We start from the raw sequence: 27,954 nt of genomic DNA, 5'->3' as shown, positions 1-27,954 counted from the left end.
TTTTAAACTATTTTATACTGAATTTTTTAACAGTATCTGTGCATCTTATTCTTTATAGTAGTGTGTATTACATGCAGTTATATGAAAATGAGTGTATACTGTCCCTTTAAGGTAGTGTCAGGCAATTTTGTGTCTGACTGGGCACTCTATGCAGTCACAATGACGGCAATCAAATTCATTATCTCATGTGTTTAAATAAAAAAATACAAAGAGGGGCTTTTTGAAAACAAACAGTAACCCCTCTAAAAAAAAACACATAAAAAACCCATGTCATTTATCTATAGGAAAAATGTGTATTTGCAATAAGAGGGTTCTTTTAAGGAGTAAAGGACGGTCTGTAAATAAGACGGTGAAAGCCTAGATTGGATGACCGGAGGAGGTGTGTTCATTTGGAGTTTGCTGCCAAAAGAATTTTGGTGTAAGTAGAAAAGTGCACCATTCCTGTGTTAACTTTATATACCGGTGACAATTTATTTCTTTGCTGTTTAAGGAGATTTGGTATATTTTTGACTGCTTTCACCGCACCTAGTACAAAGTGGACTTTTATGTGTTGGACTTTTATTGAATTATTTTAATGTTCTGTTTTTATCTTCACACCCATCTGATTGTCTGTATTGTTTTAATGTATGATTGTTGAATATTGATGACATTAAACATTGCAACTTCTTGACATATACAGAAGATTTATTATGTCAGCTACTTTGTAGCGCAATTTGTATATTTCTCTTCTATCATTTTTATAGAATTGAAAAGAGTTACATGGCTGACTAGGTCAGGGCCAAGGGCAGCACAAAACATAACTACATGTCGTACCCTTGCATAATAGAACATACAGTCACAGCAGACAGATACGGACCAGATGTATATTATAGCAGCCTAACAAATTCATGTGGGGGTTTATTCGATGAACTGTAATTGTGCTCCAAGCAAAGTTACATTAACACTTTAACAAGGAGTCAGATGTGTTATATTTTGTTAGTTTTTCTAGCTTCAGATCTTATATAATAAGATTCAAGGTATTTAGTAAAATAAAATCTGTTGACAGCGTGTGAGTTTAGGCTATTGCTTAGGAAGTATTCTTAATATAATAACCAGTGCATATGATTAATAATACCAGTCACTAACGTTACATTGTACTTATGCTGGTGTTATCTGGCCCCAGTGTTTATACAATAAAAAATCACCATAAATATGTTACATTTTGCAGTGAAATTCAGCCTAAATAGACAGAGGCCAAGATAAGAAGTTGCGTGCAATTGACAACATGCAGTGCGTTATTTCACTCTTGTCCTTGAGCAATCAATAACTCTCCTTTAGGTATTACAAGTTGTTGGTTAAAATGTTTATTCAAGGTATTTGGTGGTAGCAGCATGCTCATTGTGGTCATATTGGGCTAGATAACAACTGGAGTGATAACGTTAAGGCAAGCTCCATATTGCAATATCACAATCGCGTAAACTTACGCTCATATCACAAGTTGAAAGTAAATGCGATCGCTCTAACACAATCACATTCTACACTAAAACGTTTGCGCTTGAAAAAAAAAAGTTGCAGTTAACACAAAAAGAATCAATAAAATTAAGTTTCACAACCTACACTATCCATCATCAACACTACTAAGCCCTAATCCGCCACATTTCCCATCGCAAACTACCCCGCTACACTATAAATCCATAATCCGCCATCACCTCCCATCACTATTAACCCCTTAACTGCCATAAACCCCACCACAATAACCCCTGCACTACTTAACCCCTAATCCGCTACATCCCCTATTGCAAACTACCCTGCAACACTATTAACACCTAAACTGCAATAACCCCTAGACTACTTAACCCCTAAACCGCTATTTCCCCCACAGCAATAATACCTTCATTACTTAACCCCCTAACAGCTAACTCACAAAAAAACCACTACCAGTACAAAACAAGACAGAACATTACAGAGCATATAAAACACTGCTAAAAAAAGCCCAATCTTAAAACCAAAGTATCCACACAAAAATAAATAAAAAAAGCCCCACTGCATAACCCTATACTAAAACTAAAACAACCCCACAAATAAAATTTCAAAATATTTAAAAAAAAACCTAATCTAAAAATCGCCCTCTTGGGCAGTGCCCAAAGTTTAGACTCAACATCTTGAATCCAGCTCCTTTGGGGCAGCAGCGGGTCCATGGCGGTGCTCCTCGGGCGCCTGACGATACTCCTCAATCTTCTTGGGTGGTCCTCATCTGATCTTCCACCCAAGAACTAAGATCACTTTTTTTTGCCAACGAGCTATAATAACTGACCGACAATTGGTAGTAGCAGCCTGCTCATTGTGGTCATTTTCAGGGCAATTTTTAGATTAGTTTTTTTAAAGATAGTTTTTTTTATTTGTGGGATTATTTAAGTTTTAGTATAGTTTTTTTTTTAGATGTGATATTTTTAGGGTACATTAGTTTTAGAAAACCCATTAAGAGGTAATAATGTTATCATAATACATGGAGATTTATTATACATACAGTTCTGCAGCCAATTAACCACAGCATAAGTAATCAGTTTATTAATATAAATATATTGTGTCTCCTTTATTTAATGTAACCCCTGTATAGTTCTGCATAACATTTTAACACACAGATAAAAATAATCATCACAGTGCATTTCTGCGTCTGTGTTCATACCCTGGCACATATCCTGCTACTTTTTAATAATCAATTTCTTGCATTACATGCCTGATTTCTAGACATTAAAGGGACACAAGAGTCAGAAATAAACTTTTATGGTTTACATAAAGCATGAGATTTTAACAGACTTATCAATTTTCTTCTATTATCAAGCTTATTTTGTTCTTTTGGCATCCTTTGTTGAAAACCATACCTATGCAGGCTCAAGAGCAGCAATTCACTACTAGTAGCAAACTGCCAATTGGTGGGTAAGTACATTTGCAGACCTGAACTGAGCATAGAGCATACAGGGACGGAGCTAGTTAAAGGCCAGGTCTGCATATGACGGCATTATTATTAATTGTACATGGTGCAGGGCCAGCTCTACCTCTCACTGCCTTGATGTGTCTGTGCTCCAAGTGAGAACTGAGTCCCACCTCCAGCATTACATCAGAACAATCCTCCTCACAATGGCTAGTCCTATAGGTTGCTAAATAACTCCATACATAGCAGTCTCCTCTAATGGATTTGCATTCAATCCAGGATTGCTGTGTGATAACTTCAGACAGCCTCAAATCTGCAAAGGTAAGGAATATGCAAAGATTATTGCCCCTAATATCGCAATAGCACTGTTCTTAGGGTCTACATAGAGTTGCCACCTCTTCCATGTTTTCATGGAAACTTATGCGTTACACATGCTGCAGGGTGTGCAGAGGGAAACATGAATTGCACCCCTGGATAGCACACAAAAAGTGATCCTGGACAGCACTATTTATATTCCTCCCTGCAACATGTGTTACTCATAAGTGTCCAGGCAAACATGGCTAAGGTGGCAACCCTAAGTCTGCATGTGTCTTGTCACCTAGTGCCTGGCTATCTTAAGCTCTCTGTTCTGACAAGATGATCCAACATTTTTTTCCGGAAAATGTTCCTTGCTTGAGAGTTATTTATCTCACTATGCAGAGTTCTGAATGTGAAGGGGAGATACCAACATTGCAATATAATGCTCAAAAAAAGCCCCAAAGATATTGAGAGATTTCTCTCCATGCGAGTTTTTGATCATCAGGCCCCTGGTGTCTGCCTGTATACAGACCCTTTTGTGTTATCACCTTGTCTCTATCTGTAATTTTGGATTTTCCTGTGTCCTACCCATTTGTCAGGGGAATAACTACAAGGGTTTCAGAGGTCTTATTTGAGAAGGGCCCACACATAACGCCTCCTCCTGTCCCTTCACTCAGAAGTAGTAATCCTACAGGGGGGCGTCATGCCTGGCCCCTCTATGTACCCCCACATGCAAAATAGAGCTCACAGTGTACAGAAAGTGTATGAATTTGCCTTTATGGTGGCAGGGCTTGTAAGATGGCCGCAACAGTGTTGTTGTACAGAAACGCTTGCCACCATATTTGTACACCATAAATTTAGTTAGTGCATATTCTCTGACATGGACTAACCAAGGGAAGGAAAGGAGTCACAGAGAAGCAGCCCCTCTTTATAGTACCTGTTGATGTCTGTGAGTGGCTGATTTTTAGTGGCAGTGGATGACTGGGATGCTTTGTGCATGTCTGTGGATGTCTGCGTGTGTTACTTCTCTCTGATAATGCAGCTTACATGTGATGACAAGTGACCAGGTTCCAGTTATTTTGAGTAATGGTGACTATGCAGGATGATAAGCAATAAGCAGTTATTCTTTATTTAAATGCAAACTTCAATAGCTTCTGTTTTTTTATTACATTACAATTTTTACTATTGAATGGCAACCAATTTACAAAATAGTGACATAAGGGCGTTACAAACTTCAAATATTTAGCAAAATAAATTAGTACATTATAGTTATCATTTTTTTGGGTATGGTTAAATAACAAAGGGGAGAGTGGCTGCTCTGCCTTAAAATGCTGGGGCCTATTTTTGATCCCAGGCTGGCCCTGTGCAATTGTCTGTCATTTACTCACCTGATGTGTTCAGCCAGGTCCCAGTCTTGAATTGTTTCTCTGACGTTGACTTTAACAATTTGTTAACCCCTTTGGAATCACATGTTGTAACATTTTATGGTGCAAAACAACTTGCGCGTCATATTATATAAAATAGTTATTATATATTAGTTTGATCAAGTCCCAACCGTTACAGTTTTTTTTGTTTATTTTTTTAAGAAAATGCTTACATAGTAAACTATTTCAACAATATCAAAATGTTTCTCTGGGTTTCCTAATATTTAACAGATGTGAAATAATCAATGATGCATTATTATTATTATCAGCTATTTGTAGAGCGCCAACAGATTCTGCAGCGCTAAATAAAGTGTGCATTTCTCATGATAAATATATCATGCGCAGAAACAAGGGAACCTTTTTATGACTCCTTTTTATAACTGCCATGTGCCATCATGCAATGTGTTCACTATTGTATAAAAATCATGAATGTAGATATCATGCAGAACCGATTCACAGAATTACTTTTCTTGAACCTTTTTGAAATAAAGTGTCCATTATAAATGTGAACCCTTTTTAACTGTACTTATAAAACAACATGCAAAACTAAATATGAAATAAATGTAAACAAAGCTTATTCGTATCGGGTAGACAAAAAAGGGAGGCTCAGCTGCAAGCGACCTACCTTGATAAAACGTAAGGTTCTCAAATCAAACTGTAGCGTGCATGTGAATGTTCACGTCTTAGCGTATCTAAAGTTATCAGCTTTCTCTTTAGCTTAGTATAACCATCGGATCTCTCTCATTTGATACATTATATTTTATATACAATATATAATTACACAGTTTTGATGATGAACTTAAGTAGAAATTTATAAGAGCAGATCAAGTAAATCAAAGGAAAAATGAGAAGTCACAACTAACTTTTCTGGACCTTTGCAGACCTTATAATTGTATCCAAGTATCATCTGTATCAGTAGTACTGTAAATGCATTACAAAAAATAATGCTTTAAGTTTCTGCTGGCCTGAGAGCCTTAGAAAAGCTGCATAAAATAAATATCTTAAACACTAGGCAAAAGCTCAATGGTCGTATTTTTTTATATAAATGTACATAAGTCAAAACACATAAGATCTAATAAAATATGATGTCTTGATGTGCTTGTAAATCTATATTATTGTTCTGTTTATGGCATTATGATGTCAGGGACCCATGCAGCAACTTAACTGTTATCACAAAACTCAAGTTGAAGATATGGACGTCTGAGTGATTAGGCTTCCTGATGGGCAGTTAAATCATTGGAAAACATTCAGATTGTGCAGTCATGGGATACACAGTGAACTGTAACTTGCACCTATTTCTTGTAAATCCACTTGTCCTCACCTCGTCATAGCATTAGGGCTCCATGCCGCAACATTTTCACAAAACACCATACTAAAAGATACTGAAGTCATTCTGGTTGTGCAATTCGTGGGTACACAGTGAAGCGTAACGCACACTTAGTGCGTATTTAGTATGTCCTATCACCATATTTCCAACATAACATCCCCATAGTTCAGAGAGTGTTAGGTTTCTGAAAACCCTGGCATTCTCGCTGTATTTAAACCTTCAGTACTTATTCCACAATACATTCTCGGGGAATCCTCCTTTAGTAGAAAATCACACAAACACAAAGCGCCCAGCCTTTATTCTGAACTTTTAAGGCTTTTATTCTTTCACTAGTGGTTTAAAAGGCATTTCTGTGCACCTGGGGCACTGTCTGCTTCTCATGAAGGGGGGCTCCCTTTGCCCCTTGCTTTCTGCTAGGCATAGCATGCATAATTTGGTTTGTGAACTTAAAGCACTGTGTTGCTTCAAGACACACGCGGTCAGACACTTCATGCTGGGAGTCTTGGCTCAATCGTTAGAGATAATTCATACAGAGTGTCTTCATCCAGAATTTGAGATTTGTCCAAAAGGAACTGAGTGACCTGTTTTATAAAGAAATGTTATAGCTATTAACCACTGGTCTGTGCCTTCAAAGTGCAATATAATCCATGTGTACTAACGGACTAATTAGGATGTGATACTTCGGCTTACTGCCCATAGAAAAAATTACATTTGTTTTTCTAAGCTATAGCTTAATTGGCTAAATTCCATCTAGACGTGGTTTACTTTATTTCATTTTATAAGGTCATGACTTTACATTTAGTAACTATCTTACAAAGGTGAATAGAGAACTTCGATACACATTTCAGTAAACACAGTAATACATTTAATACTTATAGCACTGCAAGCGACGTGCAACCTTTATGGAAATTAAATATCATGAATTACATGTTTTAAAAGTGGATTTTCTACTAACTGCTAACTCAATATACTTTGTAGCATTACCTTTGGCTGATGTTCTATACGATACGGAGTCTGCTGGAACTGACGTATTTCTCTAATAATATGCGATATCTGTTAAAAGACAATGCAATAAGAGTTAGATGAAATGGGGAAAAAAAATCAAACGATATGTAGGTGCTCATAAATTAATGGGGACAATTTACGCTCTCATCTTCATTGAGACTGCTTCATTAGAACCTAGGGCATGATGCATTTAAAGAGTTAAATCACTAACATTGTCCATACATGGTCAATCTCTAAAACATCAAGCTCACTGATTAAAGGGACTGTACAACAAGACCTTTATACAGACTGGATTATGCTCAACTGATGTATGGTCAATAAAAGACTTTATCAAAAGTATTCATCTAATAAAATGTAATAGAGGGTTTGGAACCCTATCTTAGTTTGGTCTTATAGCAATAAGCTTTAACAAAAGACACTACGAGAGACTGGTCCATTTGATAATAGAAGTAAATAGGAAATCATAATAGTTAAATTTTATTTTCAATTTCCATTTAAATACCCAATGCCTTTCCTTGCTTAGTGTGATCTCCTGCAACCTCAGTGAAAACAATTCTGATCCCTCTTACAAAACTTAAGGCTTTCGCTCTTAAACGTACAAAGGTTTCCCAAGAGGGAAAGGAAGCTGGCATTAGAAAATGATAGACAGTTATCCCAAACAGTAATACAAGGGGTGAAGCTTTGATTGAGTGGATTTCTTACTTATCCTAAACACGAAAAAACAGACTATTTTGTATATAGTAGCTGCCTATAGCAGATAAAGTAAGGCATTGGAGGTAGTGCTCTCTACATTTATCATCTTTAATCTGCAATCTGACTGTTTTGTATGTCAACTAGAAGCTACAGGGAGAATATCTGGATTTTCTTTGTTACTGTTATAGTGCTAAGAAGAAATATCAGTGGAGTTAAACAGTCAATAGGCATGCAGACAAAACATAAACCTAGGTCTATGGGTCTTTTTAAAGCCAAGCCTGTAACGTTAATGGATCATTAGATCACAAGAGATTGTGTCTCCCTATAGCTGTCCAAAGTGGGGTCTACAACTCACCTATTAAACATTTTACTAGGTTCCCAATTTCTCTCTTCCAACTAAATAACAGAGTGTGTTCCTGTACCACTGCTCAAGCTAATGTGCAAATGCAAAGATGGATGGCACATGCTGTCATACTGCTTAGCTTGTCATGTATTTTACCTTTTAGCTTCAACCAAAGAGCAAGAGTGCACTATAATATTTTACAATGGAGTGGGCAGTATATATTTTCATTGGCTTTGCTATTCGATAACATACAGCTTGAAAAAAAAGCTTTTGCAGATAGAAATGGAAAGCACTGAACTACAGAGGTATAAATAAAACATACACACAAGGGATATGAGAACTGAGGAATGCAATGAACCTCAATATTAAAATCATTATTTTACTATCCCTTTAAAGGGACACGATACACAAATAGTTGTATAATCTACAAGAAATTGTTTCAAAATTCATTACAGAGCTTTGATTTTTGAGAAATAGATGTAAGTGTTCTGAACAAAAGCTGTTCTGTGTGAGTTGTCCACATCAGCCAATGAGCAGTAAAAAAAAGAAAAATTCTGAGTACCATGTTCCTTTAACATATTTAGTATTAGCAGGTGCTATTACTACTTGCAATTGAATTCTTTCCTGATTACAAAGCATTTTAAAACAGAGGGGGCAATGAGTCCCCACTAGACATACCATTCGCATCTTGGAAAAATTTACAAGGCCTTCTTCTGTAAAATTTGGCGTGCCTTCTTCAATAAATGCAAGGTCCGTCAAGTACATTCCAAGGTAGGGCACAGAAGGAGGGTTACAACTGCACATAATACAAAAATATCAATATGTTACTACAAATATTTAACATTTGACGTTTAGAATTAAATCACTCTTCATTTTCCCATTACTAGTGGAAGGATTCATGTTTTAAAGGGACAGTCTATACCATCATTTTTATTGTTTTAAAAGAGAGATAATCCCTTTATTACCCATTCCCCAGATTTGCATAACCAACACAGTTATATTAATATACTTTTTACCTCAGTGATTACCTTGTATCTAAGCATCTTCTGACAGCCCCCTGATCACATGACTTTGTATTTATTATCTATTGACTTGCATTTTAGCCAATTAGTGCTGTGTTGTGCACAACTATAGTGCTGTCTTCAGCTTTCCCTATGGACTCACTATGCCTTCTTCCTACGAGGCCCCTTATTTCTGTACTGTTCACAGAGATCAGTGTGCACATAGGTTATTGAGAGATTATCTGTTTTGCCGGGCCATGACAGTATAATGTGTAGTAGTGACATCATATTGAGTCAGAAACTCATAAGTGCTGGGTATAATAGTAAAGTGAGGGCATTTACAAATCACTTGGTCTCATTTTTTTCTACTGATCTAAAAGGCCTTGAATTTGTTCATGCACCTCAGCTCTAGAGTTCATGATGTGCCTTCATGGATTAAAGTGTAGATTATATGAATATAAGATGTATATATCTAGAATTCTTTATTCTTAGAATATTTTAATACTTTATAATAAAGTAGCTAAAGGGACAGAAAATCCAAACATGTTCTTTCATGATTTAGATAGAACATTCAATTTTAAACAACTTTACAACTGACTTTTATTATCAAAGTTGCTTCATTCTGTTGTTATCCTTTGCTGAAGGAACATCATTGCACTACTGGCAGCTAGCTGAACACATCTAGTTAGCCAATCATAAGAGACAAATGTGTGCAGGCACCAATTAGCAGCAGCTCCCACTAGTCTAGGATATGTGCGTATTCTTTTTCAACCTGGGATGCCAAGAGAACAAAGCACATTTGAAAATAGAAGTAAATTTAAAAGTGTCTTAAAATGACAAGCTCTATCTGAATCATGCAAGATTCATTTTGACTTTCCTATCCCTTTAAAAGGGACATAGAAATGTTTGATAAAATCATCAATATTAAAAAGACAATGCTTTTTCAACATATACTGATTACTTACAAGAGTCAAAACTATAGAGTTGCTCTATTTCAAAGTACCAAATACTCTATGGCTGCCATTGCTTTTCCATTGCACCCCAATATCATGATCCCACAAATTATGTGCGTTATTTTTAACAATTTTTATTCCCTTTAACTTGAAATCAGTAACTCTATTTATATTTGGGGCATGGCAAAGCAAGTTAATAGCATTCTACAAATATTTGTATCCAAAACAGATTGTCTCTGTAAGTGCAATGCCAATTAAGCAGTATTCTGTTCATACTCAAATATATTTCTTTCCATTCATAATGACTTTGGTAGCCTTTATTTAAAGGGACATTCCAGCCAAAACTGAAATCCACATAGATGTTTTTCAGTTTTGAATAGAAGCATTTTTGTAACATACATGTATTAGCAAAAGTGCTTCTACTTAAAGCTATAATTGTTTTAAAAGTATATTTAATTATGCACACAACTCTTAAGGCTGTGACACACTGCAAGCGATGCGGCGCAAGGCATAGCAGCTGCTTCGCACCGCGTTGCATCGCTTCTGAAGTTCAATTATTTCATCTCTGAGAGCTCAGTTACGTGACCTGATGCAGCAGAGTGCTCAGAGATGAAAAGGCAGGACACACTGAGCGCGCACAGCCGCATCTACACGCTGCGCACCGCTCCGCTTCGCTTGCAGCGTGTCACAGCCTTTACTCAGAGAGCCTTAGGTGCTTGTGCCATCTGGTAATGACTCAATTTGTTAATTGCTGACATGATACAAGTCCAACTGTCGCTCTGAGCTGCTGCAGTGTTTCAAATGCTTGTGCACTGGCAATATCTGGCTATGCTTCACATGCACATGCAGAGAAAAATGTTAACATTAAAAACACTGATAACTTTTTCTTTGCCAATACAAGTTTATTTGAAATATGATTCTATTTATAGATATAATTCATCTATGTGCACTGAATTTTTGACTGTAAATTCCATTTAAAGGGACATTGTGCACTAGATTTTTCTTTGAATAAATGTTTTGTAGATGATCCATTTATATAGCCCGCCTGGAAGTGTTTTTGTAACAATATACAGGTATACCCTGCTCATACAGCGGGTTAGGGACCGGAGCCCCGCTGTAAAGTGAAACATTTTAAAGACAATTTTTTTTTTCTTTTTCTTTTTTTAAATAAATGAATTGACAGTTTTCCCCCCAGACACAATACTAAATGGTTAAGGTTCCTGTTACGGATGCTTGTTAATTAGTAGATCTTTGGGTGTAAATTAGAAAATTAAATTACATTTGGTGTTTGTTGGGGTCTATTCCAATCCATTAGAAGAGTTATGCAAACTGTGTTCTTGGAGTTTTTAAATTCAAGGCCATTCTAATCCTTTAGAAAACACAGCTATTGAGTAGTATTCAACTGGGTTCAACCTTAAAGGGACATTTAACCCCAATTGTTTCTTTCATTATTCAGATAGAGAATACAATTTTAAACACCATTCCAATTTACTTCTATTATGTAATTTGCTTTATTCTTTAGATATCCTTTGTTTAAGAAATAGCAATGCACAAGGGTGAGCCAACCACACGAAGCATCTATGTGCAGCCACCAAACAGCAGCTTCTGAGCCTATCTAGATATGCTTTTCAGCAAAGAAAATCATGAGAATGATGCAAATTAGATAATCGAGGTAAATTAGAAAGTTGTTGAACATTGCATATGCATTCTAAACCATGAAAGAATAAATTTGGATGTATTGTCCCTTTAACTTCACAAATAATTTGCATTGAGACAATTCTAAAACATTATTCCAGAAAGCACTTTTTGAGCAGATTTTTTTTCACAATGGACTTTTCTATTTCGGCCTTCCACAACCTCTTGAAAACCCATTGCAGCTTTTTTTTAAGCTGCATATCTTAGCGATTTGTGTGCATGCTCAGCTTATGTTAGAAAGCACAACTGGTTCCCGGTTTAATAAAAAGGGAAAACTATAGCTGAAATTACAGTTTAAAACTTTGAAACAAGTACACAAATAAAATATGATCTTCAGAACGATCATGTTTTATTACAATTAAGCGTTGGGACATTTTTACCTACAAATATGTCTTGGTAAATCCAGTGAATCCTTTTTCTTTTTAACCAGCCTGAGACAGTAATGTCAAAATTAATCAATTTTAAAGAACTTTCAAATTTACTTGTATTATATCATTTGCTTTGTTTTCTTTGTATCCTTTCTTGCAAAGTAGTACTAACTACTAGGCTCAGGAAGAGCAATGTGAAACTGGGAGCTAGCTGAACATATTGGGTGAGCCAATGACAAAAGGTATTTAAGTGCAGCAAGGAATCACCAGCTAGTTTCCAGCAGTGGATTGCTCTTCACGAGCCTACCTATTTATGCTTTTCAACAAAGGATACCAAGAGAGAGAGAGAAAAAAAACAAATTTGATAAAAGAAGTGAATTGGAAAGTTGTTTAAAATTGTGTGCAATTTCTGAATCATTAAACAATTATTATTTCTAAAAGGGATAGGACAGTCAAAATTAAACTTGCATGATTCAAATAGAGTATGTCATTTTAAGACACTTTCAAATACACTTCTATTTTCAAATGTCCTTTCTTCACTTGGTAAACATTGATGAAATGTAATATGTACATATCCTACACTAGTGTGAGCTAGCTGGTAATTGGTGCCTGCACACACTTGTCTCTTGCGATTGGCTGACTAGATATGTTCAGCTAGCTTTCAGGAGTGCATTGCTACTCCTTACAGCAAATTATAACAAGAGAATGAAGCAGATTTGTTAATAGAAGTAAATTGGAGAGTTGTTAAAAATTGTATGTTCTTTCTGAATCCTGAAAGAAAAAAACTGGGTTTCATGTCCCTTTAACTAGGGTGGTTTTACTCATTTAAATACAGGAACTTCTAATAAATTGGAGTACCTTAAAAATGTCTAAATCAGGGGTGCTTAACCTTGGTCCTCCTGAGGGTTTGGAACTACATTTCCCATGATGCTCAGCCAGCATTTCCCATGATGTTTAGACACTTTAAGCTGACCAAGGTTGTGCACCTCTGGTCTAAATGAACAAAAAAAATCACCTAAGCTTTCATATAATATTTTTATACATCACTTCTAATGGATGAATGAGGGCTTGTGGGACAAAGTGAAACGAATAAATCTCTGGTTTCTGATACTTGTACTATTTAAAGGGACACTGTACCCAAATTTTTTCTTTTGTAATTCAGATAGAGCATGACATTTTAAGCAACTTTCTAATTTACTCCTATTATCAAATTTTCTTCATTCTCTTGGTATCTTTATTTGAACTGCAAGAATGTAAGTTTAGATGCCAGCCCATTTTTGGTGAACAACCTGGGTTGTCCTTGCTGATTGGTGGATACATTCATCCACCAATAAAAAAGTGCTGTCCAGAGTACTGAAACAAAAAAAAAACCTTAGATGCCTTCTTTTTCAAATAAAGATAGCAAGAGAACAAAGAAAAATTGATAATAGGAGTAAATTAGAAAGTTGCTTAAAATTGCATGCTCTATCTGAATCACAAAAGAAAAAATTTGGGTTCAGTGTCCCTTTAACCCATTAATGACCGGACCATTTTTCAATTTTCTTACCCTTAATGACAATGGCTATTTTTACATTTCTGCAGTGTTTGTGTTTAGCTGTAATTTTCCTCTTACTCATTTACTGTACCCACACATATTATATACCGTTTTTCTCGCCATTAAATGGACTTTCTAAAGATACCATTATTTTCATTATATCTTATAATTTACTATAAAAAAAAATTATAAAATATGAGGAAAAAATTGAAAAAAACACACTTTTTTAACTTTGACCCCAAAAATCTGTTACACATCTACGACCACCAAAAAACACCTATGCTAAATAGTTTCTAAATTTTGTCCTGAGTTTAGAAATACCCAATGTTTACATGATCTTTGCTTTTTTTGCAAGTTATAGGGCAATAAATACAAGTAGCACTTTGCTATTTCCAAACCACTTTTTTTCAAAATTAGCGCTAGTTACATTGGAACACTGATATCTTTCCGGAATCTCTGAATATCCCTTGACATGTATATATATTTTTTTAGAAGACAACCCAAAGTATTGATTTATGCCCATTTTGGTATATTTCATGCCACCATTTCACTGCCAAATGCGAGCAAATAAAAAAAAATCGTTCACTTTTTCACAAATTTTGTCACAAACTTTAGGTTTCTCACTGAAATTATTTACAAACAGTTTGTGCAATTATGGCACAAATGGTTGTAAATGCTTCTCTGGGATCCCCTTTGTTCAGAAATAGCAGACATATATGGCTTTGGCATTGCTTTTTGGTAATTAGAAGGCCACTAAATGCCGCTGTGCACCACACGTGTATTATGCCCAGCAGTGAAGGGGTTAATTAGGGAGCTTGTAGAGACCTTGAAGGGTTAATTATAGCTTTAGTGTAGTGTAGTAGACAACCCAAAATATTGACCTAGGCCCATTTTGGTACATTTCATGCCACCATTTCACCGCCAAATGCGAGCAAATAAAAAAAAAAAGTAAAATTTTTCACAATTTTAGGTTTCTCACTGAAATTATTTACAAACAGCTTGTGCAATTATGTCACAAATGGTTGTAAATGCTTCTCTGGGATCTCCTTTGTTCAGAAATAGCAGACATATATGGCTTTGGCGTTGCTTTTTGGCAATTAGGAGGCCACTAAATGCTGCTGCGCACCACACTTGTATTATGCCCAGCAGTTAAGGGGTTAATTATGTAGCTTGTAGAGAGCTTGCAGGGTTAATTTTAGCTTTAGTGTAGAGATCAGCCTCCCACCTGACACATCCCACCCCCTGATCCCTCCCAAACAGCTCTCTTCCCTCCCCCACCCCACAATTGTTCCCGCCATCTTAAGTACTGGCAGAAAGTCTGCCAGTACTAAAATAAAAGGTGTTTGTTTTTTTTTTTAATTATTCATCTGTGATGGACCCCTGCCTTAGCCCCCAACCTCCCTGATCCCCCCAAACAGCTCTCTAACCCTCCCAACCTACCTATTTGCCACCATCTTGGGTACTGGCAGCTGTCTGCCAGTACCCAGTTTTCCCCAAAAAAGAAAGGTTGTGTTTTTTTTGTTTTTTTTTCCTTAAACAGCGGTTTTCTGTAGTGTAGCTTCCCCCCCACCTAACCCCATCCCCCTACCCTAGCAGATCCTATTTAAAAAAAAAAAAAAAAAACATAATTTATGCTTACCTGATAAATTTATTTCTCTTGTAGTGTAGTCAGTCCACGGGTCATCCATTACTTATGGAATATATCTCTTCCTAACAGGAAGCTGCAAGAGGATCACCCAAGCAGAGCTGCTATATAGCTCCTCCCCTCACATGTCATATTCAGTCATTCGACCAAAACCAGACGAGAAAAGAGAAACCATAGGGTGCAGTGGTGACTGGAGTTTAATTAAAATTTAGATCTGCCTTAAAGACAGGGCGGGCCGTGGACTGACTAAACTACAAGAGAAATAAATTTATCAGGTAAGCATAAATTATGTTTTCTCTTGTTAAGTGTAGTCAGTCCACGGGTCATCCATTACTTATGGAATACCAATACCAAAGCTAAAGTACACGGATGAAGGGAGGGACAAGGCAGGAACATTAAACAGAAGGAACCACTGCCTGAAGTACCTTTCTCCCAAAAATAGCCTCCGAAGAAGCAAAAGTGTCAAATTTGTAAAATTTTGAAAAAGTGTGAAGTGAAGACCAAGTTGCAGCCTTCCAAATCTGTTCAACAGAGGCCTCATTTTTAAAGGCCCAGGTGGAAGCCACAGCTCTAGTAGAATGAGATGTAATCCTTTCAGGAGGCTGCTGTCCAGCAGTCTCATAGGCTAAACGTATTATGCTACAAAGCCAAAAAGAGAGAGAGGTAGCCGAAGCCTTTTGACCTCTTCTCTGTCCAGAGTAAACGACAAACAGGGAAGAAGTTTGACGAAAATCTTTAGTTGCCTGCAAATAGAACTTCAGGGTACGGACTACGTCCAGATTATGCAAAAGTCGTTCCTTCTTTGAAGAAGGGTTAGGACACAGTGATGGAACAACAATCTCTTGATTGATATTCCTGTTAGTAACTACCTTAGGTAAGAACCCAGGTTTAGTACGCAGAACTACCTTGTCTGAATGAAAAATCAGATAAGGAGAATCACAATGTAAGGCAGATAACTCAGAGACTCTTCGAGCCGAGGAAATAGCCATCAAAAACAGAACCTTCCAGTATAACAGCTTGATATCAATGGAATGAAGGGGTTCAAATGGAACGCCTTGAAGAACGTTAAGAACTAAGTTTAAGCTCCACGGAGGAGCAACAGTCTTAAACACAGGCTTAATCCTAGCTAAAGCCTGACAAAAAGCCTGAACGTCTGGAACTTCAGCCAGACGTTTGTGTAGAAGAATAGACAGAGCAGAAATCTGTCCCTTTAACGAACTAGCAGATAAGCCCTTTTCTAAACCCTCTTGTAGAAAGGACAATATCCTAGGAATCCTAACCTTACTCCATGAGTAACACTTGTATTCGCACCAATATAAATATTTACGCCATATCTTATGGTAAATTTTTCTGGTAACAGGCTTCCTAGCCTGTATTAAGGTATCCATAACCGACTCCGAGAAGCCACGCTTTGATAGAATCAAGCGTTCAATCTCCATGCAGTCAGCCTCAGAGAAATTAGATTTGGATGGTTGAAAGGACCCTGAATTAGAAGGTCCTGTCTCAGAGGCAGAGACCACGGTGGACAGGACGACATGTCCACTAGGTCTGCATACCAGGTCCTGCGTGGCCACGCAGGCGCTATCAGAATCACCGAAGCTCTCTCCTGTTTGATCTTGGCAATCAAACGAGGAAGCATCGGAAATGGTGGAAACACATAAGCCATGTTGAAGACCCAAGGGGCTGTCAGAGCATCTATCAGCACCGCTCCCGGGTCCCTGGACCTGGATCCGTAACAAGGAAGCTTGGCGTTCTGGCGAGACGCCATGAGATCCAGATCTGGTTTGCCCCAACGATGAATCAGTTGAGCAAAGACCTCCGGATGAAGTTCCCACTCCCCCGGATGAAAAGTCTGGCGACTTAGAAAATCCGGCTCCCAGTTCTCCACGCCTGGGATGTAAATCGCTGACAGGTGGCAAGAGTGAGACTCTGCCCAGCGAATTATCTTTGAGACTTCCAACATCGCTAGGGAACTTCTGGTTCCCCCTTGATGGTTGATGTAAGCCACAGTCGTGATGTTGTCCGACTGAAATCTGATGAACCTCAGAGTTGCTAACTGAGGCCAAGTTAGGAGAGCATTGAATATTGCTCTTAATTCCAGAATATTTATTGGGAGGAGTTTCTCCTCCTGAGTCCATAATCCCTGAGCCTTCAGGGAGTTCCAGACTGCACCCCAGCCTAGAAGGCTGGCGTCTGTTGTTACAATCGTCCAATCTGGCCTGCGAAAGGTCATCCCCTTGGACAGATGTGGCCGAGAAAGCCACCATAGAAGAGAATCTCTGGTCTCTTGATCCAGATTTAGTAGGGGGGACAAATCTGAGTAATCCCCGTTCCACTGACTTAGCATGCACAATTGCAGCGGTCTGAGATGCAGGCGCGCAAATGGTACTATGTCCATTGCCGCTACCATTCAGCCGGTTACTTCCATGCACTGAGCTACTGACGGGTGTGGAATGGAATGAAGGACACGGCAAGCATTTAGAAGTTTTGATAACCTGGCCTCTGTCAGGTAAATTTTCATCTCTACAGAATCTATAAGAGTCCCTAGAAAGGGAACCCTTGTAAGTGGTAATAGAGAACTCTTTTCCACGTTCACCTTCCACCCATGCAACCTCAGAAATGCCAGAACTATCTCTGTATGAGACTTGGCAGTTTGAAAACTTGACGCTTGTATCAGAATGTCGTCTAGGTACGGAGTCACCGCTATGCCTCACGGTCTTAGTACCGCCAGAAGTGAGCCCAGAACTTTTGTAAAGATTCTTGGAGCCGTAGCTAATCCAAAGGGAAGAGCTACAAACTGGTAATGCCTGTCTAGGAAAGCAAATCTTAGGTACCGATAATGATCCTTGTGAATCGGTATGTGAAGGTAGGCATCCTTTAAGTCCACTGTGGTCATGTACTGACCCTCTTGGATCATGGGAAGGATGGTTCGAATAGTTTCCATTTTGAATGATGGAACTCTTAGGAATTTGTTTAGGATTTTTAAGTCCAAGATTGGTCTGAAGGTTCCCTCTTTCTTGGGAACCACAAATAGATTTGAATAGAATCCTTGCCCGTGTTCCGTCCGCGGAACTGGGTGGATCACCCCCATTAGTAAGAGGTCTTGTACACAGCGTAGAAACGCCTCTTTCTTTATTTGGTTTGCTGATAACCTTGAAAGATGAAATCTCCCTCGTGGAGGAGAAGTTTTGAAGTCCAGGAGATATCCCTGAGATATGATCTCCAACGCCCAGGGATCCTGGACATCTCTTGCCCAAGCCTGGGCGAAGAGAGAAAGTCTGCCCCCCACTAGATCCGTTTCCGGATAGGGGGCCCTCTCTTCATGCTGTCTTAGGGGCAGCAGCAGGTTTCTTGGCCTGCTTGCCCTTGTTCCAGGACTGGTTAACTTTCCAGCCCTGCCTGTAACGAGCAACAGCTCCTTCCTGTTTTGGAGCGGAGGAAGTTGATGCTGCTCCTGCCTTGAAGTTACGAAAGGCACGAAAATTAGACTGTTTGGCCTTTGATTTGGCCCTGTCCTGAGGTAGAGCATGGCCCTTACCGTAATGTCAGCTATAATTTCTTTCAAGCCGGGCCCGAATAAGGTCGGCCCTTTGAAAGGAATATTAAGCAATTTAGATTTAGAAGTCACGTCAGCTGACCAGGATTTAAGCCATAGCGCTCTGCGCGCTTGGATGGTGAATCCGGAGTTCTTAGCCGTAAGTTTGGTTAAATGTACGACGGCATCAGAAACAAATGCGTTAGCTAGCTTAAGTGCTTTAAGCTTGTTCATAATTTCATCCAATGGAGCTGTGCGAATGGCCTCTTCCAGAGACTCAAACCAGAATGCCGCCGCAGCAGTGACAGGCGCAATGCATGCAAGGGGCTGTAAGATAAAACCTTGTTGAATAAACATTTTCTTAAGGTAACCCTCCAATTTTTTATCCATTGGATCTGAAAAAGCACAACTGTCCTCAACCGGGATAGTGGTACGCTTGGCTAAAGTAGAAACTGCTCCCTCCACCTTAGGGACCGTCTGCCATAAGTCTCGTGTGGTGGCGTCTATAGGAAACATTTTCCTAAATATGGGAGGAGGGGAAAAGGGCACACCAGGTCTATCCCACTCCTTGCTAATAATCTCTGTAAGCCTTTTAGGTATAGGAAACACGTCAGTACACACCGGTACCGCATAGTATCTATCCAACCTACATAATTTTTCTGGAATTGCAACTGTGTTACAATCATTCAGAGCCGCTAATACCTCCCCTAGCAATATGCGGAGGTTCTCAAGCTTAAATTTAAAATTAGAAATCTCTGAATCCAGTCTCCCTGGATCAGATCCGTCACCCACAGAATGAAGCTCTCCGTCTTCATGTTCTGCAAACTATGATGCAGTATCTGACATGGCTCTCACCTCATCCGCGCGCTCTGTCCTTAACCCAGAGCTATTGTGCTTGCCTCTTAATTCTGGCAATTTAGATAATACTTCTGTCATAACAGTAGCCATGTCTTGCAAAGTGATTTGTAAGGGCCTCCCTGATGTACTTGGCGCCACAAAATCACGCACCTCCTGAGCGGGAGGCGAAGGTACTGACACGTGAGGAGAGTTAGTCGGCATAACTTCCCCCTCGTTGTCTGGTGATAATTTCTTTACATGTAAAGATTGACTTTTATTTAAAGTAACATCAATGCAATTAGTACACAAATTTCTATTGGGCTCCACATTGGCCTTTAAACATAGTGAACAAAGAGATTCATCTGTGTCAGACATGCTTAAACAGACTAGCAATGAGACTAGCAAGCTTGGAAATACTTTTCTAAATAAATTTACAAGCAATATAAAAAACGTTACTGTGCCTTTAAGAAGCACAAAAAGCTGTCACAGTTGAAATAACAATGAACCAAAATAGTTATAGCAACCAATTTTTCACAGTAAATGTATTAAGTTAGCAAAGGATTGCACCCACCAGCAAATGGATGATTAACCCCTTAATACCCAAAAACGGATAACAATTTAATAATTAACGTTTTTATCACAGTCAAAACACACTGTCACAGGTCTGCTGTGACTGATTACCTCCCTCAAAATGAATTTTGAAGACCCCTGAGCTCTCTAGAGACGATCTGGATCATGGAGGATGAAGTAGACAGATTGTGACTGAATTTTTACTGCGCAAAAAAGCGCTAAAATAGGCCCCTCCCACTCATATTACAACAGTGGGGAAGCTCAGATAACTGTTTCTATGCAGAAAACAAAGATGGCCATGTGGTAAAAATCATGCCCCAATAAGTTTTATCACCAAGTACCTCACAAAAAACGATTAACATGCCAGTAAACGTTTTAAACATACATTTGAAAAGTTATGAAGTGTTATTAATAAGCCTGCTACCAGTCGCTTTTACTGCAGTTAAGGCTCATACATTATTTCAGTATTAACAGTATTTTCAGAGTCAATTCCATTCCTTAGAAAAATACATTCAGTGTACACACACTCATCAGCCTAATACCAGTCGCTATCACTGCATTTAAGGCTGAACTTACGTTACATTGGTATCAGCAGTATTTTCTCAGTCAATTCCATTCCTCAGAAAAATAATTTACTGCACATACCTCATTTGCAGGGGGGCCCTGCATGCTATTCCACTTTTCTGAAGTTACCTCACTCCTCAGATGAGAACAGCCAGTGGATCTTAGTTACGTCTGCTAAGATCATAGAAAACGCAGGCAGATTCTTCTTCTAATGCTGCCTGAGAACAAACAGCACACTCCGGTGCCATTTAAAATAACAAACTTTTGATTGAAGAAATAAACTAAGTTAAAAAACACCACAGACCTCTCACAGCGACCTATCTTTAGTTAGGCTGCAAGAGAATGACTGAATATGACATGTGAGGGGAGGAGCTATATAGCAGCTCTGCTTGGGTGATCCTCTTGCAGCTTCCTGTTAGGAAGAGATATATTCCATAAGTAATGGATGACCCGTGGACTGACTACACTTAACAAGAGAAAAAACGTTTTCTGCCCCCCTCTCTCTTTGATGATCATTGGTGGTAGTGGTTGCTGCGCGCGCGCGTGCGCACACACACAAGCACGCGCGCGCGCCCGCAGGCCCCCCCTTTGCACGCTCCCAGCATCCGGCGTGCACAAAGCACTTGAAGGAACCGGATGCCGGGGAGCGATGGGCCGATCACCCGCCTCCCTTGTAAGCTCCCACCCACCAACGGCACCATCGCTACCGGTGCAGAGAGGGCCACAGAGTGGCTCTCTCTGCATCGGATGCTTTTTAAAAGGTATTGCAGGATGCCTCAATATCGAGGCATCACTGCAATACCCTGAGAGCTGCTGGAAGCGATTGTGATCGCTTCCAGCACTCTCTTAGACAACTGACGTACCAGGTACGTCCATTGTCACTAACTGAAAGTTTTTGCAGGACGTACCTGGTACATCAGTTGTCATTAAGGGGTTAATAACTGTATTATTTGAGTCTTAGATATACTGTATATCTGACTGTGTATGTCATATCAGTGTATGTGAATGTAAAAATGTTTTTTTCATGAATTCCTCCTATTGAATACACTTACTTTTTGAGAGTTTCTCTAAGATTTTTAAACCTTCCTTCTGATGAGACAGTCTTTTGAAGCTTATCCATAAGTGCTTTTGTCTGAAAATGCAATAAAAAGAAATTAGCATTAAAAATGTAGATTTGTGTTTCCGAGAGAACATGCAATTAAGGAAAAACAACTTTCTAATGTTCTTCTATTATCAATTGTACTTGTTATTTAAAAAAACAAAACAAAAAAACAACACTAATTTAATTATATTGTCAAATATACTTCATTCTCTTGTTATCCTTTGTTGAAGAGCACACCTAGATAGGGTTTATGAACATACACATATTACAAATCTGGCTAAAGTGTTTGCAACAATAGATAGTGTAAATAATGCTATAATAGTATCTAGTGTCCCATTCTGCTTTCCAAGAAAAATACAGACTCATTTCAGCAACTGATTAATCAAGATATTAACATTTAAACTATTACATTTAATTTTACATTTAAATTAAAATTTAATTTACTTTTTTTACAAGTTACAAGTACATGCATTCTCTAGAGTGCAAACTAAATCTGCGTGCGTCAGGTAAGCATGATTGAAGACATAGCATAAAGAGTGAGAGTTAAAAAAATGTGCACCAATCACAACATAAATACATTAAAATAAAGTTAGACTCATATATACACTATCTGATAAAAAAATATTCATATAAATATTAAAAAAAATGTTATAAGGTTTAAAATGTATATGGTATATGACAAGGTCTTTAAATGGAAAGGGCTATTGTACATATATATATATATATATACACACACACACAAATACAGTATGTGTGTATATATATATATATATATATATATATGTCTAAATATGAGTAAGGGTATATATATATTCCACACAAGTACATTCAAACATTCAAAAATCATTTTTAATATTTTATGTGTTTTACTGTATATTTGCTGTAAATATTTTATATTCCAATGTTCTTCACATAGTAGAAAATGTTGTTGTTTGTATTTTTAAATATATATACCTTTATATATCTGTATATATCTATATAAATCCGAACCTCTAACTCAATGAAAGTATGAGGTAGGGGATTTTGACTTGAAAAAGTAAACAAATATGTAGTATAAAAATGAATGTATTATATAAAGACTAAGTCTTAAAATGAATGCATCAAACTAGTTAAGTACACAGTTAAAGTCCAAGCAAATAAAAATAGGATCTGATAAAAGTAATTAAAATACTCCAGGGGAATTGCTGGTGGTCCAGTGGATTGAGTGCTCAGCATCCGTGTTGCTGACTGGGGCTCTTTCAACGGTACCTGGAAGTGACATCACTTTCGCCTGCTATCCTTATGCGATTCGTGGACTACTAATCCACTTTGTCAGAGGATGTGTGTATATATTCATATACTTCCAGGGTTTTTTGCACACAAGCGAAAGTGCTAAATAGCGCTCACACAGGGGCGACTGTAGGGCGATATTTTTGTTTGCAAGATTTACAGCTAAAATGAAGCCTTTTAAAGGGCAATATGAATACTTAAAGTAAATCCTAGCGTTTTACAAACGCTAGGATTTACTATTGAAACAAATAAAGGGGACTTTCATTCATGAAGTATAAGATACTTCATGTAGAAAGCTCCTTTATTTGTTTCAAGCGATCAGGGTTTTTACCTTGTACAGCAGCCCACAGCTATTGGCTAAGAGATGAAAACGTCACCTATTAGCCAATTTTTTTTTTGCCGTAAGCTCCTGTACAAGGTAAAAACGGTGATCGACTGAATCAAATAAAGGAGCTTTCTACATGATGTATCTTATACTTCATGAATGAAAGTGCCCTTTATTTGTTTCAATAGTAAATCCTAGCGTTTGTAAAACACTAGGATTTACTTTCACCTTAATGTCTTATCAATGTGGTATTTAATAATATTACTAATAAATTACTGTCTCTTTAAATAGTAAGTAGTAATGCCCTTTCCTTTTTTTACTACTTACTTGTTTAGAGACTTTAGCCCAAGTCTTTTTGAGTCTGTATATTGCACTTCTGTTCAAGGCTGATGTGATTTCCAGCACTCCATTGTAGTTGTGCAAGCAGCGGCAAATGTCTGCCACGACCACCCACTTCTCGATGGCACTGGCTCTTGACGAGACATCAGGATAGCTCATGATTTTTGAGGCAACCAGGTTACTCATCTGTTAATAAATACAAATGGTGCATACACAGATTCATTATGAGCTGTAGCAGATAACTACATCTTGTGGCTAATCTGCCATTTCCACTGACAACTAGACAAACTGGATAGCATTCTCTAGAAAGCCCGACCCTCCTACATGCAGCACAGTAATTACTTAATCAGTAAAGCAGCATATTTATAGCTTTCCCTAACTGTCTACAGCAAAGGCGATAAGGTAAACAATAAGTTTCAAGTGGTGTGTCCCTGAACTGCAAAATAGTGCAAATTGTGCTAACAAAATTACGAGCTTAAATGAAACATTTTTATGCATATTTTAATGCATTGTTTATTGACTGGTGCATACACTATATATAAAAAAACATAGTTTAATGATCCTTTAAAGGGACAGGAAACCCCAATAATTTTTTTTCCATGATTTGGATAGAACATACAATTTTAAACAACTTTCCAATTTACTTCTATTATCAAATTTTCTACTGGCAGCAAGATGAACACATCTAGTCAGCCAATCACAAGACAAATGTTTGCAGACACCAATCAGCAGCTAGCTCCCACTAGTGTATGATATGTGAATATTTTTCAACAAGGGATGCCAAAAGAACAAAGCACATTTGAAAATAGAAGCCAATTTAAAAGTGTCTTAAAATTACATGCTCTATCGTAATCATGTAAGTTACATTTTGACTTTCCTATCCCTTTAACTTTCCCCGTTTATTTTTTTATTCTTGAAATTTCCTTACTGATACAAACAGTCACAAGTTGTTTCCAATCCATTTAGCATCTGCCTCAAATGGACATTTAACCTAAAATTAAATCCCCCAGAGAATGTTTAACCATGCACATTAAAAAGAAACTATGCAATATAGTAATTTTTTAGTTTGATAGTTTTTAAATTTATTTAGCTATGAAAACTGTGAGAGGCTGCAGTGCACCCTGCAGGGTTCAAAACTCTGACTCTAAAACACGCTACACAGTGATTGCTGATGTATATATGTGCTCCAACTGGCCACAGCGAAGCAGATAAGATATTCATAGTGAAAAGGCCTTGCTAGCGGTATACTCATTTATTTGTAGTGCTGCGTACATGTGCGGGGTACATAATGACACAGAAATACAATAAAAAGAAATACAGATATATAAAGCAGAATAAACTAAATAAAAGCAATATCTAAGGATATATCTTTGAACTGTTTATAGAAGAACAATGTAAATGTTGCTAAAACTTAGTTTAAATGCTTGTAAAATATTTATTTAGAATGGCGACTGTGGGCAATGCATTGCCTTCAGATATAGGTTATGCAATATGCATATATAAAAAATACTTTAAATTCCATTTAACATCCTCCTGTTGCCTTAAAGATTCTGGTTGCAGCTGTTTCTGTAACATAATCTGAAGGGCAAAAATAGTGAACTTCTTGTTCTGCTCCCAGTATATGACTCTCCAGCGACATGCATTATCAGGTATTAATTATACTTCAACTATCTTGCAGTGGTGGCTGGTGATCTTCACTTTTGGTGGGGCATAAAATGACAACTCCTCAAACTCCACCCCTTTGGCCCTCACCAAGACAAAAAGAGACAATGGGGAGCGCACAAAAAGCAAAACCCCTTATGGTGTTGCATTTAGTTATATGCCAGTAATTATTTACCACGTACACATCCTGTGACTCAGCAACATCCAGCCCTGGGTGCTAAATAGCACTCAAAAAAAGCTGTGATGTCACCAGAGCCACAGGCAGTTAACCCCAGTCCGGAATGGGTGCAAGAAACAAGGGGGATTACAAACAAAAAGTAATACAACACATAGAAACACCCAGCACTCACCAGCTAGCTCACAGCTAAGATAAAATCACAACTGGAAAGGTTAGTTACCGCATCTGGCCAAATGGGAAAGCTCAGGCACCACGTCAAGGTCCTTTCCACTGCCTGAGTCCCTAACACAGCCTCACCATCATGTGATGTGAGCTCACAAAGCCAAACAGACTGAGAACAAAGAAAGGGTGCACAGGTGGATGTAATCACCCAGAGAAAATACAAAACATGGAAAGGAACTGCACTCCAAGACCGGACCAGGTACACATCCTGTGACTCAGCAACATCCAGCCCTGGGTGCTAAATAGCTCTCCAAAAAAGCTGTGATGTCACCAGAGCCACAGGCAGTTAACCCCAGTCTGGAATGGGTGCAAGAAACAAAGGGGATTACAAACAAAAAGTAATACAACACATAGAAACACCCAGCACTCACCAGCTAGCTCACAGCTAAAATAAAATCACAACTGGAAAGGTTAGTTACCGCATCTGGCCAAATGGGAAAGCTCAGGCACCACGTCAAGGTCCTTTCCACTGCCTGATTCCCTAACACAGCCACACCATCATGCGAGCTCACAAAGCCAAACAGACTGAGAACAAAGAAGGGGTGCATAGGTGGATGTAATCACCCAGAGAAAATACAAAACATGGAAAGGAACTGAACTCCAAGACCGGACCAGGTACACATCCTGTGAGTCAGCAACATCCAGCCCTGGGTGCTAAATAGCACTCCAAAAAAGCTGTGATGTCACCAGAGCCACAGGCAGTTAACCCCAGTCCGGAATGGGTGCAAGAAACAAGGGGGATTACAAACAAAAAGTAATACAACACATAGAAACACCCAGCACTCACCAGCTAGCTCACAGCTAAGATAAAATCACAACTGGAAAGGTTAGTTACCGCATCTGGCCAAATGGGAAAGCTCAGGCACCACATCAAGGTCCTTTCCACTGCCTGAGTCCCTAACACAGCCACACCATCATGCGAGCTCACAAAGCCAAACAGACTGAGAACAAAGAAGGGGTGCTGAGTCACAGGATGTGTACCTGGTCCGGTCTTGGAGTGCAGTTCCTTTCCATATTTTGTATTTTCTCTGGGTGATTACATCCACCTGTGCACCCCTTCTTTGTTCTCAGTCTGTTTGGCTTTGTGAGCTCGCATGATGGTATGTGGAAAGGACCTTGACGTGGTGCCTGAGCTTTCCCATTTGGCCAGATGCGGTAACTAACCTTTCCAGTTGTGATTCTATCTTAGCTGTGAGCTAGCTGGTGAGTGCTGGGTGTTTCTATGTGTTGTATTACTTTTTGTTTGTAATCCCCCTTGTTTCTTGCACCCATTCCGGACTGGGGTTAACTGCCTGTGGCTCTGGTGACATCACAGCTTTTTTGGAGTGCTATTTAGCACCCAGGGCTGGATGTTGCTGAGTCACAGGATGTGTACCTGATCTGGTCTTGGAGTGCAGTTCCTTTCCATGTTTTTTATTTTCTCTGGGTGATTACATCCAACTGTGCACCCCTTTTTTGTTCTCAGTCTGTTTGGCTTTGCAAGCTCGCATGATGGTGTGGCTGTGTTAGGGACTCAGGCAGTGGAAAGGACCTTGACGTGGTGCCTGAGCTTTCCCATTTGGCCAGATGCGGTAACTAACCTTTCCAGTTGTGATTTTATCTTAGCTGTGAGCTAGCTGGTGAGTGCTGGGTGTTTCTATGTGTTGTATTACTTTTTGTTTGTAATCCCCCTTGTTTCTTGCACCCATTCCGGACTGGGGTTAACTGCCTGTGGCTCTGGTGACATCACAGCTTTTTTGGAGTGCTATTTAGCACCCAGAGCTGGATGTTGCTGACTCACAGGATGTGTACCTGGTCCGGTCTTGGAGTGCAGTTCCTTTCCATGTTTTGTATTTTCTCTGGGTGATTACATCCACCTGTGCACCCCTTCTTTGTTCTCAGTCTGTTTGGCTTTGTGAGCTCGCATGATGGTGTGGCTGTGTTAGGGACTCAGGCAGTGGAAAGGACCTTGACGTGGTGCCTGAGCTTTCCCATTTAGCCAGATGCGGTAACTAACCTTTCCAGTTGTGATTTTATCTTAGTTGTGAGCTAGCTGGTGAGTGCTGGGTGTTTCTATGTGTTATATATATATATATACACACACCCACACAAAGTATAATTGAATAAAAATGACTATGGACAATCCTCCACTACCCCCTGATGCAAGTATGTATTT

The 27,954-nt window shown here is 38.6% G+C and overlaps 1 protein-coding gene across 1 annotated transcript in view; it reads right to left on the bottom strand.

Annotated features, from left to right (window-relative positions):
- Positions 1-4,314: 4,314 nt before the first annotated feature.
- Positions 4,315-27,954, bottom strand: part of RASGRF2 (Ras protein specific guanine nucleotide releasing factor 2) — a 1,049,304-nt gene continuing 1,025,664 nt past the window's right edge. The window contains 5 exon segments of the mRNA XM_053701460.1: positions 4,315-6,540; positions 6,944-7,012; positions 8,679-8,796; positions 21,755-21,834; positions 23,726-23,923. Of these exon segments, the coding sequence (XP_053557435.1) occupies positions 6,448-6,540; positions 6,944-7,012; positions 8,679-8,796; positions 21,755-21,834; positions 23,726-23,923 (558 nt within the window). The 3' untranslated portion in view covers positions 4,315-6,447.

Source organism: Bombina bombina, chromosome 2 (assembly GCF_027579735.1).
Source record: "Bombina bombina isolate aBomBom1 chromosome 2, aBomBom1.pri, whole genome shotgun sequence".
Taxonomy (NCBI): Eukaryota; Metazoa; Chordata; class Amphibia; order Anura; family Bombinatoridae; genus Bombina; species Bombina bombina.
Note: the sequence above shows the minus strand (reverse complement) of the source record. Positions and strands in the feature narration are given on the sequence as shown.